The 21,965-nt window shown below is 43.7% G+C and overlaps 1 protein-coding gene across 3 annotated transcripts in view; it reads left to right on the forward strand.

Annotated features, from left to right (window-relative positions):
* Positions 1–21,965, forward strand: part of SH2B3 (SH2B adaptor protein 3) — a 604,759-nt gene that overhangs the window by 545,689 nt on the left and 37,105 nt on the right. For all 3 annotated transcript variants that reach the window (XM_053701713.1, XM_053701712.1, XM_053701714.1), the window contains one exon: positions 6,345–6,433. In XM_053701713.1, coding sequence (XP_053557688.1) covers positions 6,345–6,433 — 89 coding nt within the window. The remainder of the gene's footprint in view (positions 1–6,344; positions 6,434–21,965) is intronic.

Genomic DNA, 21,965 nt, shown 5'->3' on the forward strand with positions numbered 1-21,965 from the left:
AATTCATCAGATTTCAGTCGGACAACATCACGACTGTAGCTTACGTCAATCATCAAGGGGGAACAAGGCGTTCCCTAGCAATGACGGAAGTAACCAAAATAATCAGGTGGGCGGAGGATCACTCCTGCCATCTCTCAGCAATTCACATTCCAGGAGTAGACAACTGGGAGGCGGATTTTCTAAGTCGTCAGACTTTTCACCCGGGGAGTGGGAACTCCACCCGGAGGTATTTACCCAGCTGACTCAGTTATGGGGCACTCCAGAGTTGGATCTGATGGCGTCCCGTCAGAACACCAAGCTTCCTCTTTACGGGTCCAGATCCCGGGATCCCCAGGCGGTGCTGATAGATGCTATAGCAGCGCCTTGGTCCTTCAATCTGGCCTATGTTTTTCCTCTCCTCCCTTGTCTGGTTGCCAGAATCAAGCAGGAGAGGGCTTTGGTGATTCTAATAGCGCCTGCGTGGCCACGCAGGACCTGGTATGCAGACCTAGTGGACATGTCATCTGTTCCACCATGGACACTACCAATGAGGCAGGACCTTCTAATACAAGGTCCTTTCAAACATCCAAATCTAATTTCTCTGCGTCTGACTGCTTGGAGATTGAACGCCTAATTCTATCAGAGCGTGGTTTCTCTGAGTCGGTTATTGATACCCTGATTCAGGCTAGAAAGCCTGTCACCAGGAAAATCTACCATAAGATTTGGCGAAAATATCTTTTTTGGTGCGAATCCAAGGGTTACTCATGGAGTAAGATTAGGATTCCCAGGATATTGTCCTTTCTCCAAGAGGGATTGGACAAAGGATTATCAGCTAGTTCCTTAAAAGGACAGATATCTGCTTTGTCTATTCTTTTACACAAACGTCTGGCAGAGGTACCAGACGTTCAAGCGTTTAGTCAGGCTTTAGTCAGAATCAAGCCTGTTTATAGACCTGTGGCTCCACCATGGAGTCTGAATTTAGTTCTTTCAGTTCTGAAAGGGGTTCCGTTTGAACCTTTACATTCCATAGATATTAAGCTTTTATCTTGGAAAGTTTTGTTTTTGGTAACTATCTCTTCTGCTCGAAGAGTTTCAGAGTTATCTGCTTTACAGTGTGATTCACCTTACCTGGTGTTCCATGCAGATAAGGTAGTTTTGCGTACCAAACCCGGTTTTCTTCCTAAGGTTGTATCTAATAAGAATATTAACCAAGAAATTGTTGTTCCTTCTCTGTGTCCTAATCCTTTGTCGAAGAAGGAACGTCTGTTACACAATCTTGATGTGGTTCGTGCTTTAAAGTTCTATTTACAAGCAACTAAGGATTTCAGACAAACAACTTCTTTGTTTGTTATCTATTCTGGTAAGAGGAGAGGTCAGAAGGCGACCACTACCTCTCTTTCCTTTTGGCTGAAAAGTATCATCCGTTTGGCCTATGAGACTGCTGGCCAGCAGCCTCCTGAAACAATTACTGCTCATTCTACCAGAGCAGTGGCTTCCACATGGGCTTTTAAAAATGAGGCTTCTGTTGAACAGATTTGTAAGGCAGCGACTTGGTCTTCTCTGCATACTTTTTCCAAATTTTACAAATTCGATACTTTTGCTTCTTCGGAGGCTATTTTTGGGAGAAAGGTTTTACAAGCAGTGGTTCCTTCCGTTTAAGGTACCTGTCTTGTTCCCTCCCTTCATCCGTGTCCTAAAGCTTTGGTATTGGTATCCCACAAGTAAAGGATGAATCCGTGGACTGGATACACCTTACAAGAGAAAACAGAATTTATGCTTACCTGATAAATTTATTTCTCTTGTGGTGTATCCAGTCCACGGCCCCCCCTGTCATTTTAAGACAGGTGGTTTTTATTTTTAAACTACAGTCACCACGGCACCCTATGGTTTCTCCTTTTTCTTCCTAACCTTCGGTCGAATGACTGGGGGGTGGAGCTAGAGGGGGAGCTATATGGACAGCTCTGCTGTGTGCTCTCTTTGCCACTTCCTGTTGGGAAGGAGAATATCCCACAAGTAAAGGATGAATCCGTGGACTGGATACACCACAAGAGAAATACATTTATCAGGTAAGCATAAATTCTGTTTCTTGTGTTTAAAACTGTATTTAACTTTTATTTGCAGGCTGCAAAGGCTCTCCCAGCCACCCCAAGCATTTTATTCTAAAAATGTGTAAATGTGTGTGAGCATGTGGTTATGGTTGTAGTTTTACATGCTGTATGTGAGTAGTCTAGCGTCCACACATACGTAAGTAATTACACACATGCTACAACACCATACAGACCAATATCTAACCTCTGCTCTCATGGGGCGCGATCTGATATAGATCATAGTTTGCGGCGCAAGCAAGGGAACCCCCGCCGCCCGTAGTTTCAGCTCGCAACTCGAGCTATCACATATATGGCGCCGTCAGATGCTAAAGTGCTGTAAGTCGGATAAACCAGCGATGTCCAGAAATCTGCGTAAGTACAAATTTCTGGAGTTGCCAGTGACTTACGGCACATTAGAAACTGCCGGCGCCTACAAAACCTGACTAAGTTATAAAATCTCCTGTACTGTCTAACACGCCTCCCAAACATAGCCCGACACGTGTACCCCTCTATCCGCTATCCCCCCTCATTCTCCTAATAATAAAAAATTTATTAACCCCTAAACCTCCGCTCCCGGACCCCGCCGCACCAAATAAAGTTGTTAACCCCTAAACCGTCGCTCCCGGACCCCGCCGCCACCTACATTAACTACTCCCTAATGTGAGCCCCTTACACCGCCGCCACCTACATTACCTACCCCCTAATGTGAGCTCCTACACCGCCGCCACCTACATTAACTACCCCCTAATTTGAGCTCCTACCCCGCCGCCAGCTATATTAAAATTATTAACCCCTAATCTAATCTCCCTACCCCGCCGCCAGCTATATTAAAATTATTAACCCCTAATTTAATCCCCCTACATCGCCGCCAGCTATATTAAATTAATTAACCCCTAATCTAAATCCCTCTACACCGCCGCCACCTATATTACATTTATTAACCCCTAATCTAATCCCCCTATACCACCGCCGCCACCTATATTAAATTAATTAACCCCTAATCTAATCCCCCTATAGCGCCGCCACCTATATTAAATTAATTAACCCTTAAAATACTAAACTATCCCTACCACTAAACCTAAGTCTAACCCTACAAATAGCCCTGAAAAGGGCTTTTTGCGTGGCATTACCCCAAAGTAAACAGCTCTATTGCCAGCCCTTAAAAGTGCTTTTTGCGGGGCTTTGCCCCAAAGCAATCAGCTCTTTTACCAGCCCTTAAAAGGGCTTTTGGCGGGGCATTGTCACAAATTAATCAGCTCTTTTGCCTATAATCTAAATCCCCTATACCGCCGCCACCTATAATAAATGTATTACCCCCTAATCTAATCCCCCTACACCGCCGCCACCTATATTAACTATATGAACCCTAATTATATTAGGGTTAATATAGTTAATATATATATTAACTATATTAACCCTAATTATATTAGGGTTAATATAGTTAATATAGTTATTATATTCTATATATATTAAGTATAATAACCCTATCTAACTCCAACACCCCTAACTAAATTCTTATTAAAATAAATCTAATTAATATTAATATTATTAATTAAAATATTCCTATTTAAATCTAAAAACTTACCTATAAAATAAACCCTAAGATAGCTACAATATAATTAATAATTACATTGTAGCTATTTTAGGGTTTATATTTATTTTACAGGTAACTTGGTATTTATTTTAACTTGGTACAATAGCTATTAAATAGTTAATAACTATTTAATAGCTACCTAGTTAAAATAATTACCAATTTACCTGTAAAATAAATCCTAACCTAAGTTACAAATACACCTACACTATCAATAAATTAAATAAACTACAAATCTCTAAAGTAAAATACAATTAAATACACTAAACTAAATTACAAAAAAAACAAACACTAAATTACAAAAAATAAAAAAAGATTACAAGAATTTTAAGCTAATTACACCTATTCTAAGCCCCCTAATAAAATAATAAAGCCCCCCAAAATAAAAAATTTCCCTACCCTATTCTAAATTACAAAAGTTAACAGCTCTATTACCATTACCAGCCCTTAAAAGGGCCTTTTGCGTGGCATGCCCCAAAGTAAACAGCTCTTTTGCTTGTAAAAAAAACACAATACCACCCCCCAACATTAAAACCCACCACCCACATACCCCTACTCTAAACCCACCCAAACCCCCCTTAAAAAAACCTAACACTAAGCCCCAGAAGATCTCCCTACCTTGAGTCGCCTTCACCCAAGCGGAAAAGAAGAAGTCTTCCATCCGACGATGTCTTCATCCAAGTGGCAAAGAAGAAGTCTTCCATCCCGGCGATGTCTTCATCCAAGCGGCAAAGAAGAGGTCCTCCATCGGGGTGAAGATTTATTTTACAGGTAAATTGGTAATTATTTTAACTAGGTAGCTATTAAATAGTTATTAACTATTTAATAGCTATTGTACCTAGTTAAAATAAATACCAAGTTACCTGTAAAATAAATATAAACCCTAAAATAGCTACAATGTAATTATTAATTATATTGTAGCAATCTTAGGGTTTATTTTATAGGTAAGTATTTAGATTTAAATAGGAATATTTTAATTAATAATATTAATATTAATTAGATTTATTTTAATAAGAATTTAGTTAGGGGTGTTAGAGTTAGATAGGGTTATTATACTTAATATATATATAATATAATAACTATATTAACCCTAATATAATTAGGGTTAATATAGTTAATATATATAATATAATAACTATGTTAACTATATTAACCCTAATATAATTAGGGTTAATATAGGTGGCGGCGTTGTAGGGGGATTAGATTAGGGGGTAATACATTTATTATAGGTGGCGGAGGTATAGGGGATTTAGATTATAGGCAAAAGAGCTGATTACTTTGTGACAATGCCCCGGCAAAAGCCCTTTTAAGGGCTGGTAAAAGAGCTGATTACTTTGAGGCAAAGCCCCGCAAAAAGCCCTTTTTAAGGGCTGGCAATAGAGCTGTTTACTTTGGGGTAATGCCACGCAAAAAGCCCTTTCCAGGGCTATTTGTAGGGTTAGACTTAGGTTTAGTGGTAGGGATAGTTTAGTATTTTAGGGGTTAATTAATTTAGTATAGGGGGATTAGATTAGGGGTTAATTAATTTAATATAGCTGGCGGCGGGTTAGGGGGATTAGATTAGGGGTTAATAATTTAATACAGCTGACGGCGGGGTAGGGGGATTAGATTAGGGATTTATTAATTTAATATAGCTGGCGGCGGAGTAGGGGGATTAGATTAGGGGTTAATAATTTAATATAGCTGGCGGCAGTGTAAGGGGCTCACATTAGGGGATAGGTAATGTAGGTGGCGGCGGTGCAAGATAGGTTGATAGACATTGCGCATGCGTTAGGTGTTTTATTTTGACGGTAGTTTAGGGAGCTACAGGGCTCCGATACACAGCGTAAGGCTTACTACGCCTGCAATTTGTGGCGAGGTGAAAATGGAGTAAGATTTCTCCATTTTCGCCATGTAAGTCCTTACGTTGTATATTGGATACCAAACTGCGCTGGTTTGGTATACCTGTCTATGGCCCAAAAAACTACGGCCGAAGGCAGAAATATACAAGCGTAACTTCTAGGTTACGCCGTATATGTGATACCAAACCAGCGCAAAATTTGGCGTCGCCGGCTTTTGCGGGCGACGCTGCATATCGGATCGAGGCCATGATCTCTACTTAGCATGTCTTTATTTATTTTTTTAAAGTGGTTTCCTTCTACTGAGCATGCTTGCAATGAATCAAAATAGGGTGAATTCAAGCCTTTTCATCTTTGCAACCTAAGATTGTTTGGTGTTTTTTTTTTAAACTGCTAGACATATGCAGTGCGTTTTGCTGTAGGTTGTCTAATCATTCTTCCTGCACAGCTAGTACTATTTAAGGTAGTGATGTCTGACTGCAGAATAACTGGCTCTGCACATGTTTTACAGTTTGTTGAGGAGCATAAGAAAATAGTTAGCTGTGTGGGACAGGAACAATTCATTACACAGCTCATAACAGGAAATCAAAAGACAGACAAGTTCACTTTCAATTTTAACATCTTTGGCTACAAAATTTTCGATACATCTATGTGGCACAAAATGCTGTTAAGCCCATTTATTTTAAACACCACACTTTGTTTTTTGGCCACAGTGTCCCTTTAAGCTATAGATCTACCCCAAGGTCTTTTCATGAGATATAATAACAACTATGCAAATGGATAGCTCATTTTCTGCATATTTCTGTATGATGATGCCATACAATCTAACATTGACATATTCTGTATTAGGATGGAAGAGAACGATGGAGACCTGGCATCTCCCTGTGACACGACCTCTCAGAGTCCCAATATCAGCAGCAGAGACTCTCTCATGCAAGGTCAGTATTGCTTTCCAGATATTAAAGGGGTCTAAAATGTGACTTACCTTCGTGTTTGTAGGTTTGTTTCTATGATCTTAAATCCATTAAATGGATAGAAAGGTCAAAATTGAAACATGCATTTCAATGTGAAATAGAAACATTTTTGCAATATACTTCCATTAGCAAAACTGATTCTAGTATAAGTGATTACTGTTTTTCTGCGGCATACGCACATATTCTGTGCACCTGTATTCAAACACTACATCTTCTCAGAGTCAGTGATGGTTTCTATGACACAAATTACATCTTCATAAAAGCAATGCACACCATCGCCAGCTTTCTTACCTTTGAATACTGGTGCACAGCCCTCACAGGATATGTACATATGCCGGGGGGAAACAGTAATAACTTTTACTAGAAGCCTTTTTGATAATGGAAGTACATTGCAAAAATGCTTCTATTTAAACTTAAAATGCATTTATGCACATTGGAATTTTTTTAAAACAAATCATCTTATCTTTATATGTGTCCAATGACACACACTTCACATACAGTACATGCTCCACACTACAAGCACATACTGCACATGACATGCACCACACTACACACACACACACACACTTCACATACAGTACATGCTCCACACTACACACACACACACTTCACATACAGTACATGCTCCACACTACACACACACACACTTCACATACAGTACATGTACCACACTACACACACACACACACTTCACATACAGTACATGCTCCACACTACACACACACACACACTTCTCATACAGTACATGCTCCACACTACACACACACACACTTCACATACAGTACATGTACCACACTACACACACACACACACTTCACATACAGTACATGCTCCACACTACACACACACACACTTCACATACAGTACATGCTCCACACTACACACACACACACTTCACATACAGTACATGTACCACACTACACACACACACACACTTCACATACAGTACATGCACCACACTACACACACACACACACTTCACATACAGTACATGTACCACACTACACACACACACACACTTCACATACAGTACATGCTCCACACTACACACACACACACTTCACATACAGTACATGCCCCACACTACACACACACACACTTCACATACAGTACCTGCACCACACTACACACACACACACTTCACATACAGTACCTGCACCACACTACACACACACACACTTCACATACAGTACATGCCCCACACTACACACACACACACTTCACATACAGTACCTGCACCACACTACACACACACACACACTTCACATACAGTACATGCACGACACTACACACACACACACACTTCACATACAGTACATGCACCACACTACTCACACACACACACACTTCACATACAGTACATGCACCACACTACACACACACACACTTCACATACAGTACATGCTCCACACTACACACACACACACTTCACATACAGTACATGCACCACACTACACACACACACTTCACATACAGTACATGCACCATACTACACACACACACAAACATACTTCACATACAGTACATGCACCATACTACACACACACACAAACATACTTCACATACAGTACATGCACCACACTACACACACACTTCACACACACACACTTCACATAGAGTACATGCTCCACACTACACACACACACACACTTCACATACAGTACATGCACCACACTACACACACACACACTTCACATACAGTACATGCACCACACTACACACACACACACTTCACATACAGTACACATACTGCACATGACATGCACCACACTACACACACACACACTTCACATACAGTACATGCACCACACTACACACACACACACTTCACATACAGTACACATACTGCACATGACATGCACCACACTACACACACACACACTACACACACACACACTTCACATACAGTACATGCACCACACTACACACACACACTTCACATACAGTACATGCACCACACTACACACACACACACTTCACATACAGTACATGCTCCACACTACACACACACACACACACACTTCACATACAGTACATGCACCACACTACACACACACACACACTTCACATACAGTACATGCACCACACTACACACACACACACACTTCACATACAGTGCATGCACCACACTACACACACACACACACACTTCACATACAGTACATGCACCACACTACACACACACACTTCACATACAGTACATGCTCCACACTACACACACACACACTTCACATACAGTACATGCTCCACACTACACACACACACACACTTCACATACAGTACATGCTCCACACTACACACACTTCACATACAGTACATGCTCCACACTACACACACACACACACTTCACATACAGTACATGCACCACACTACACACACACACACACACTTCACATACAGTACATGCACCACACTACACACACACACTTCACATACAGTACATGCTCCACACTACACACACACACACTTCACATACAGTACATGCTCCACACTACACACACACACACTTCACATACAGTACATGCTCCACACTACACACACACACACTTCACATACAGTACATGCTCCACACTACACACACACACACTTCACATACAGTACATGCTCCACACTACACACACACACTTCACATACAATACATGCACCACACTACACACACACACTTCACATACAGTACATGCACCACACTACACACACACACATTCACATACAGTGCATGCACCACACTACACACACACACACACACACACTTCACATACAGTACATGCTCCACACTACACACACACACACACACACACACACACACTTCACATACAGTACATGCTCCACACTACACACACACACACTTCACATACAGTACATGCTCCACACTACACACACACACACTTCACATACAGTACATGTACCACACTACACACACACACTTCACATACAGTACATGCACCACACTACACACACACACATTCACATACAGTGCATGCACCACACTACACACACACACACACACACTTCACATACAGTACATGCTCCACACTACACACACACACACACACACACACTTCACATACAGTACATGCTCCACACTACACACACACACACACTTCACATACAGTACATGCTCCACACTACACACACACACACTTCACATACAGTACATGCACCACACTACACACACACTTCACATACAGTACATGCTCCACACTACACACACACACACTTAACATACAGTACATCCACCACACTACAAGCACATGACATGCACCGCACTACACACACACACACTTCACATACAGTACATGCACCACACTACACACACACACACTTAACATACAGTACATGAACCACACTACAAGCACATGACATGCACCGCACTACACACACACACACACTTCACATACAGTACATGCACCACACTACACACACACACACACACACACACTTCACATACAGTACATGCACCACACTACACACACACACACTTCACATACAGTACATGCACCACACTACACACACACACACTTAACATACAGTACATGCACCACACTACAAGCACATGACATGCACCGCACTACACACACACACACTTCACATACAGTACATGCACCACACTACACACACACACATTCACATACAGTACATGCACCACACTACACACACACTTCACACACACACACTTCACATACAGTACATGCACCACACTACACACACACACACTTCACATACAGTACATGCACCACACTACACACACACTTCACACACACTTCACATACAGTACATGCACCACACTACACACACACACACTTCACATACAGTACATGCTCCACACTACACACACACACACTTCACATACAGTACATGCTCCACACTACACACACACACACTTCACATACAGTACCTGCACCACACTACACACACACACACTTCACATACAGTACCTGCACCACACTACACACACACACACACACTTCACATACAGTGCATGCACCACACTACACACACACACACTTCACATACAGTACATGCACCACACTACACACACACACACTTAACATACAGTACATGCACCACACTACAAGCACATGACATGCACCACACTACACACACACACACTTCACATACAGTACATGCACCACACTACACACACACTTCACACACACACACTTCACATACAGTACATGCACCACACTACACACACACACTTCACATACAGTACATGCACCACACTACACACACACTTCACATACAGTACATGCACCACACTACACACACACACACACTTCACATACAGTACATGCACCACACTACACACACACACACACTTCACATACAGTACATGCACCACACTACACACACACACACACACTTCACATACAGTACATGCACCACACTACACACACACACACTTCACATACAGTACATGCACCACACTACACACACACACATTCACATACAGTGCATGCACCACACTACACACACACACACACTTCACATACAGTACATGCACCACACTACACACACACACACACTTCACATACAGTACATGCACCACACTACACACACACACACACACACACTTCACATACAGTACATGCACCACACTACACACACACACACTTCACATATAGTGCATGCACCACACTACACACACACACACTTCTCATACAGTACATGCACCACACTACACACACACACACTTCACATACAGTACATGCACCACACTACACACACACACACACTTCACATACAGTACATGCACCACACTACACACACACACACACTTCACATACAGTACATGCTACACACACACACTTCACATACAGTACATGCACCACACTACACACACACACATTCACATACAGTGCATGCACCACACTACACACACACACACACACTTCACATACAGTACATGCACCACACTACACACACACACACTTCACATACAGTACATGCACCACACTACACACACACACACACTTCACATACAGTGCATGCACCACACTACACACACACACATTCACATACAGTGCATGCACCACACTACACACACACACACTTCACATACAGTACATGCACCACACTACACACACACACACTTCACATACAGTACATGCTCCACACTACACACACACACACTTCACATACAGTGCATGCACCACACTACACACACACACACACTTCACATACAGTGCATGCACCACACTACACACACACACACACTTCTCATACAGTGCATGCACCACACTACACACACACACACTTCTCATACAGTACATGCACCACACTACACACACACACACTTCTCATACAGTACATGCACCACACTACACACACACACTTCACATACAGTACATGCACCACACTACACACACACACACTTCACATACAGTGCATGCACCACACTACACACACACACACTTCTCATACAGTACATGCACCACACTACACACACACACTTCACATACAGTACATGCACCACACTACACACACACTTCACATACAGTACATGCACCACACTACACACACACACACTTCACATACAGTGCATGCACCACACTACACACACACACTTCACATACAGTACATGCACCACACTACACACACACACACTTCACATACAGTACATGCTCCACACTACACACACACACACACTTCACATACAGTGCATGCACCACACTACACACACACACACACTTCTCATACAGTACATGCACCACACTACACACACACACTTCACATACAGTACATGCACCACACTACACACACACACACTTCACATACAGTACATGCACCACACTACACACACACACACTTCACATACAGTACCTGCACCACACTACACACACACACTTCACATACAGTACCTGCACCACACTACACACACACACACACTTCACATACAGTACATGCGCCACACTACACACACACATCACATACAGTACATGCACCACACTACACACACACACACTTCTCATACAGTACATGCACCACACTACACACACACACTTCTCATACAGTACATGCACCACACTACACACACACACTTCACATACAGTACATGCACCACACTACACACACACACACTTCACATACAGTGCATGCACCACACTACACACACACACACTTCTCATACAGTACATGCACCACACTACACACACACACTTCACATACAGTACATGCACCACACTACACACACACTTCACATACAGTACATGCACCACACTACACACACACACACTTCACATACAGTGCATGCACCACACTACACACACACACTTCACATACAGTACATGCTCCACACTACACACACACACACTTCACATACAGTGCATGCACCACACTACACACACACACACTTCTCATACAGTACATGCACCACACTACACACACACACTTCACATACAGTACATGCACCACACTACACACACACACACTTCACATACAGTACCTGCACCACACTACACACACACACTTCACATACAGTACCTGCACCACACTACACACACACACACACTTCACATACAGTACATGCGCCACACTACACACACACATCACATACAGTACATGCACCACACTACACACACACACACTTCACATACAGTACATGCTCCACACTACACACACACACTTCACATACAGTGCATGCACCACACTACACACACACACACTTCACATACAGTGCATGCACCACACTACACACACACACACTTCTCATACAGTGCATGCACCACACTACACACACACACACTTCTCATACAGTACATGCACCACACTACACACACACACTTCTCATACAGTACATGCACCACACTACACACACACACTTCACATACAGTACATGCACCACACTACACACACACACACTTCACATACAGTGCATGCACCACACTACACACACACACTTCTCATACAGTGCATGCACCACACTACACACACACTTCACATACAGTACATGCACCACACTACACACACACTTCACATACAGTACATGCACCACACTACACACACACACACTTCACATACAGTGCATGCACCACACTACACACACACACACTTCACATACAGTACATGCACCACACTACACACACACACACTTCACATACAGTACATGCTCCACACTACACACACACACACACTTCACATACAGTGCATGCACCACACTACACACACACACACTTCACATACAGTACATGCACCACACTACACACACACACACTTCACATACAGTACCTGCACCACACTACACACACACACACTTCACATACAGTACCTGCACCACACTACACACACACACTTCACATACAGTACCTGCACCACACTACACACACACACTTCACATACAGTACATGCACCACACTACACACACACTTCACATACAGTACATGCACCACACTACACACACACTTCACATACAGTACATGCACCACACTACACACACACACACTTCACATACAGTACATGCACCACACTACACACACACACACACACTTCACATACAGTACATGCACCACACTACACACACACACACTTCACATACAGTACATGCACCACACTACACACACACACATTCACATACAGTGCATGCACCACACTACACACACACACACACTTCACATACAGTACATGCACCACACTACACACACACACACACTTCACATACAGTACATGCACCACACTACACACACACACACACACACACTTCACATACAGTACATGCACCACACTACACACACACACACTTCACATATAGTGCATGCACCACACTACACACACACACACTTCTCATACAGTACATGCACCACACTACACACACACACACTTCACATACAGTACATGCACCACACTACACACACACACACACTTCACATACAGTACATGCACCACACTACACACACACACACACACACTTCACATACAGTACATGCTACACACACACACACTTCACATACAGTACATGCACCACACTACACACACACACATTCACATACAGTGCATGCACCACACTACACACACACACACACACTTCACATACAGTACATGCACCACACTACACACACACACACTTCACATACAGTACATGCACCACACTACACACACACACACACTTCACATACAGTGCATGCACCACACTACACACACACACATTCACATACAGTGCATGCACCACACTACACACACACACACTTCACATACAGTACATGCACCACACTACACACACACACACTTCACATACAGTACATGCTCCACACTACACACACACACACTTCACATACAGTGCATGCACCACACTACACACACACACACACTTCACATACAGTGCATGCACCACACTACACACACACACACACTTCTCATACAGTGCATGCACCACACTACACACACACACACTTCTCATACAGTACATGCACCACACTACACACACACACTTCTCATACAGTACATGCACCACACTACACACACACACTTCACATACAGTACATGCACCACACTACACACACACACACTTCACATACAGTGCATGCACCACACTACACACACACACACTTCTCATACAGTACATGCACCACACTACACACACACACTTCACATACAGTACATGCACCACACTACACACACACTTCACATACAGTACATGCACCACACTACACACACACACACTTCACATACAGTGCATGCACCACACTACACACACACACTTCACATACAGTACATGCACCACACTACACACACACACACTTCACATACAGTACATGCTCCACACTACACACACACACACACTTCACATACAGTGCATGCACCACACTACACACACACACACACTTCTCATACAGTACATGCACCACACTACACACACACACTTCACATACAGTACATGCACCACACTACACACACACACACTTCACATACAGTACATGCACCACACTACACACACACACACTTCACATACAGTACCTGCACCACACTACACACACACACTTCACATACAGTACCTGCACCACACTACACACACACACACACTTCACATACAGTACATGCGCCACACTACACACACACATCACATACAGTACATGCACCACACTACACACACACACACTTCTCATACAGTACATGCACCACACTACACACACACACTTCTCATACAGTACATGCACCACACTACACACACACACTTCACATACAGTACATGCACCACACTACACACACACACACTTCACATACAGTGCATGCACCACACTACACACACACACACTTCTCATACAGTACATGCACCACACTACACACACACACTTCACATACAGTACATGCACCACACTACACACACACTTCACATACAGTACATGCACCACACTACACACACACACACTTCACATACAGTGCATGCACCACACTACACACACACACTTCACATACAGTACATGCTCCACACTACACACACACACACTTCACATACAGTGCATGCACCACACTACACACACACACACTTCTCATACAGTACATGCACCACACTACACACACACACTTCACATACAGTACATGCACCACACTACACACACACACACTTCACATACAGTACCTGCACCACACTACACACACACACTTCACATACAGTACCTGCACCACACTACACACACACACACACTTCACATACAGTACATGCGCCACACTACACACACACATCACATACAGTACATGCACCACACTACACACACACACACTTCACATACAGTACATGCTCCACACTACACACACACACTTCACATACAGTGCATGCACCACACTACACACACACACACTTCACATACAGTGCATGCACCACACTACACACACACACACTTCTCATACAGTGCATGCACCACACTACACACACACACACTTCTCATACAGTACATGCACCACACTACACACACACACTTCTCATACAGTACATGCACCACACTACACACACACACTTCACATACAGTACATGCACCACACTACACACACACACACTTCACATACAGTGCATGCACCACACTACACACACACACACTTCACATACAGTACATGCACCACACTACACACACACACACTTCACATACAGTACATGCTCCACACTACACACACACACACACTTCACATACAGTACATGCACCACACTACACACACACACACTTCACATACAGTGCATGCACCACACTACACACACACACACTTCACATACAGTACATGCACCACACTACACACACACACACTTCACATACAGTACATGCTCCACACTACACACACACACACACTTCACATACAGTGCATGCACCACACTACACACACACACACTTCACATACAGTACATGCACCACACTACACACACACACACTTCACATACAGTACCTGCACCACACTACACACACACACACTTCACATACAGTACCTGCACCACACTACACACACACACTTCACATACAGTACCTGCACCACACTACACACACACTTCACATACAGTACATGCGCCACACTACACACACACATCACATACAGTACATGCACCACACTACACACACACACACTTCACATACAGTGCATGCACCACACTACACACACACACACACTTCTCATACAGTACATGCACCACACTACACACACACACTTCACATACAGTACCTGCACCACACTACACACACACACACACACACTTCACATACAGTACATGCGCCACACTACACACACACATCACATACAGTACATGCACCACACTACACACACACACTTCACATACAGTGCATGCACCACACTACACACACACACACACACTTCTCATACAGTACATGCACCACACTACACACACACACTTCACATACAGTACATGCACCACACTACACACACACACACACACTTCACATACAGTACCTGCACCACACTACACACACACACACTTCACATACAGTACATGTACCACACTACACACACACACACACACAAACACTTCACATACAGTACATGCACCACACTACACACACACACACACACACTTCACATACAGTACATGCACCACACTACACACACTTCACATACAGTACATGCACCACACTACACACACACACACACTTCACATACAGTACATGCACCACACTACACACACACACTTCACATACAGTACATGCACCACACTACACACACACTTCACATACAGTACATGCTCCACACTACACACACACACACACACTTCACATACAGTACATGCTCCACACTACACACACACACACACTTCACATACAGTACATGCACCACACTACACACACACACTTCACATACAGTACATGCTCCACACTACAAGCACATACTGCACATGACATGCACCACACTACACACACACACACACTTCACATACAGTACATGCTCCACACTACACACACACACACACTTCACATACAGTACATGCTCCACACTACACACACACACACACACACTTCACATACAGTACATGCTCCACACTACACACACACACAAACACACACACACTTCACATACAGTACATGCACCACACTACACACACACACACTTCACATACAGTACATGCACCACACTACACACACATACAGTACATGCTCCACACTACAAGCACATACTGCACATGCACTACACACACACACACACACACACTTCACATACAGTACATGCACCACACTACACACACACACACTTCACATACAGTACCTGCACCACACTACACACACACACACTTCACATACAGTACATGCACCACACTACACACACACACACACACTTCACATACAGTACATGCACCACACTACACACACACACACTTCACATACAGTACATGCACCACACTACACACACACACACTTCACATACAGTACATGCACCACACTACACACACACACACTTCACATACAGTACATGCACCACACTACACACACACACACTTCACATACAGTACATGCACCACACTACACACACATATTTCATACTCACACACACCACACATTGCACAAACACACTCTACGTACATTGTACACACACTGCTCCCGTACACACACCACACTACAAGCACATACTGCACATGACACGCACCACACTACACACACACATATTTCATACTCACACACACCACACATTGCACAAACAAACTCTACGTACATTGTACACACAGTGCTCCCATACACACACACTTCACATACAGTACATGCTCCACACTACAAGCACACACTGCACATGACACGCACCACACTACACACACACACACACACTTCACATACAGTACATGCACCACACTACACACACACTTCACATACAGTACATGCACCACACTACACACACACACATTTCATACTCACACACATTGCACAAACACACTCTACGTACATTGTACACACACTGCTCCCATGCACACACACTGCACATTCAGTACACACACCACACTACACACAATACTGCACATGACATGCACCACACTACACACACACACACACATTTCATACTCACACACACCACACATTGCACAAACAAACTCTATGTACATTGTACACACACTTCTCCCATGCACACACACTGCAGATACAGTACACACACTGCTCCCCTACACACACACTGCACATACAGTACACACACCACACTACAAGCACATACTGCACATGACATGCACCACACTACACACACACATTTCATACACACATTGCACAAACACACTCTACGTACATTGTACACACACTGCTCCCATACACACACACTGCACATACAGTACACACACCACACTACAAGCACATACTGCACATGACACGCACCACACTACACACACACACACACATTTCATACTCACACACACCACACATTGCACAAACACACTCTACGTACATTGTACACACTCTGCTCCCAGGCCCACACACTGCACATACAGTACATGCTCCACACTACACACACATACTGCACATGACATGCACCACACTACACACACACATTTCATACTCACACACACCACACATTGCACAAACACACTCTACGTACATTGTACACACACTGCTCGTATACACACACACTGCACATACAGTACACGCACCACACTACACACACATACTGCACACTACACACACACATTTCATACTCACACACACCACACATTGCACAAACAAACTCTACGTACATTGTACACACACTGCTCCCATGCACACACACTGCAGATACAGTACACGCACCACACTACACACACTTCACATACAGTACATGCACCAAACTACACACACACACTTCACATACAGTGCACATACTGCACATGACATGCACCACACTACACACACACATATTCCATACTCACACACACCACACATTGCACAAACAAACTCTACGTACATTGTACACACACTGCTCCCATGCACGCACCCACACTACACACACACACACTTCACATACCAGTACATGCACCACACTACACACACACACACTTCACATTCAGTGCACATACTGCACATGACATGCACCACACTACACACACACATATTCCCATACTCACACACACCCACATTACACAAACAAAACTCTACGTACATTGTAAACACACTGCTCCCATGCACACACACTGCACATTCAGATACACACACCAACTACACACACATATTTCATACTCACACACACCACACATTCGCACAACACACATATACGTACATTGTACAACACACTGCTCCCATCCCCCCCCCCCCACCCCACCCCCCCCCCCCCCCCCACACACACTGCAGATACAGTACACGCACCACACTACACACACTTCACATACAGTACATGCACCAAACTACACACACACACTTCACATACAGTGCACATACTGCACATGACATGCACCACACTACACACACACATATTCCATACTCACACACACCACACATTGCACAAACAAACTCTACGTACATTGTACACACACTGCTCCCATGCACGCACCACACTACACACACACACACTTCACATACAGTACATGCACCACACTACACACACACACACTTCACATACAGTGCACATACTGCACATGACATGCACCACACTACACACACACATATTCCATACTCACACACACCACACATTACACAAACAAACTCTACGTACATTGTAAACACACTGCTCCCATGCACACACACTGCACATTCAGTACACACACCACACTACACACACATATTTCATACTCACACACACCACACATTGCACAAACACACTATACGTACATTGTACACACACTGCTCCCATGCACACACACTGCACATACAGTACACACACCACACTACCAGCACATACTGCACATGAAATGCACCACACTACACACACACACATATTTCATACTCACACACACCACACATTGCACAAACAAACTCTACGTACATTGTACACACACTGCTCCCATACACACACACTTCACATACAGTACATGCTCCACACTACAAGCACACACTGCACATACAGTACATGCACCACACTACACACACACACATTTCATACTCACTCACATTGCACAAACACACTCTACGTACATTGTACACACACTGCTCCCATGCACACACACTGCACATTCAGTACACACACCACACTACACACAATACTGCACATGACATGCACCACACTACACACACACACACACACACACATTTCATACTCACACACACCACACATTGCACAAACAAACTCTATGTACATTGTACACACACTTCTCCCATGCACACACACTGCAGATACAGTACACACACTGCTCCCCTACACACACACTGCACATACAGTACACACACCACACTACAAGCACATACTGCACATGACATGCACCACACTACACACACACATTTCATACACACATTGCACAAACACACTCTACGTACATTGTACACACACTGCTCCCATACACACACACTGCACATACAGTACACACACCACACTACAAGCACATACTGCACATGACACGCACCACACTACACACACACACATTTCATACTCACACACACCACACATTGCACAAACACACTCTACGTACATTGTACACACTCTGCTCCCATGCCCACACACTGCACATACAGTACATGCTCCACACTACACACACATACTGCACATGACATGCACCACACTACACACACACATTTCATACTCACACACACCACACATTGCACAAACACACTCTACGTACATTGTACACACACTGCTCGTATACACACACACTGCACATACAGTACACGCACCACACTACACACACATACTGCACACTACACACACACATTTCATACTCACACACACTGCTCCCATGCACACACACTGCAGATACAGTACACGCACCACACTACACACACACACTTCACATACATTACATGCACCACACTACACACACACACTTCACATACAGTGCACATACTGCACATGACATGCACCACACTACACACACACATATTCCATACTCACACACACCACACATTGCACAAACAAACTCTACGTACATTGTACACACACTGCTCCCATGCACGCACCACACTACACACACACACAC

Source organism: Bombina bombina, chromosome 2 (genome assembly GCF_027579735.1).
Source record: "Bombina bombina isolate aBomBom1 chromosome 2, aBomBom1.pri, whole genome shotgun sequence".
Classification (NCBI taxonomy): domain Eukaryota; kingdom Metazoa; phylum Chordata; class Amphibia; order Anura; family Bombinatoridae; genus Bombina; species Bombina bombina.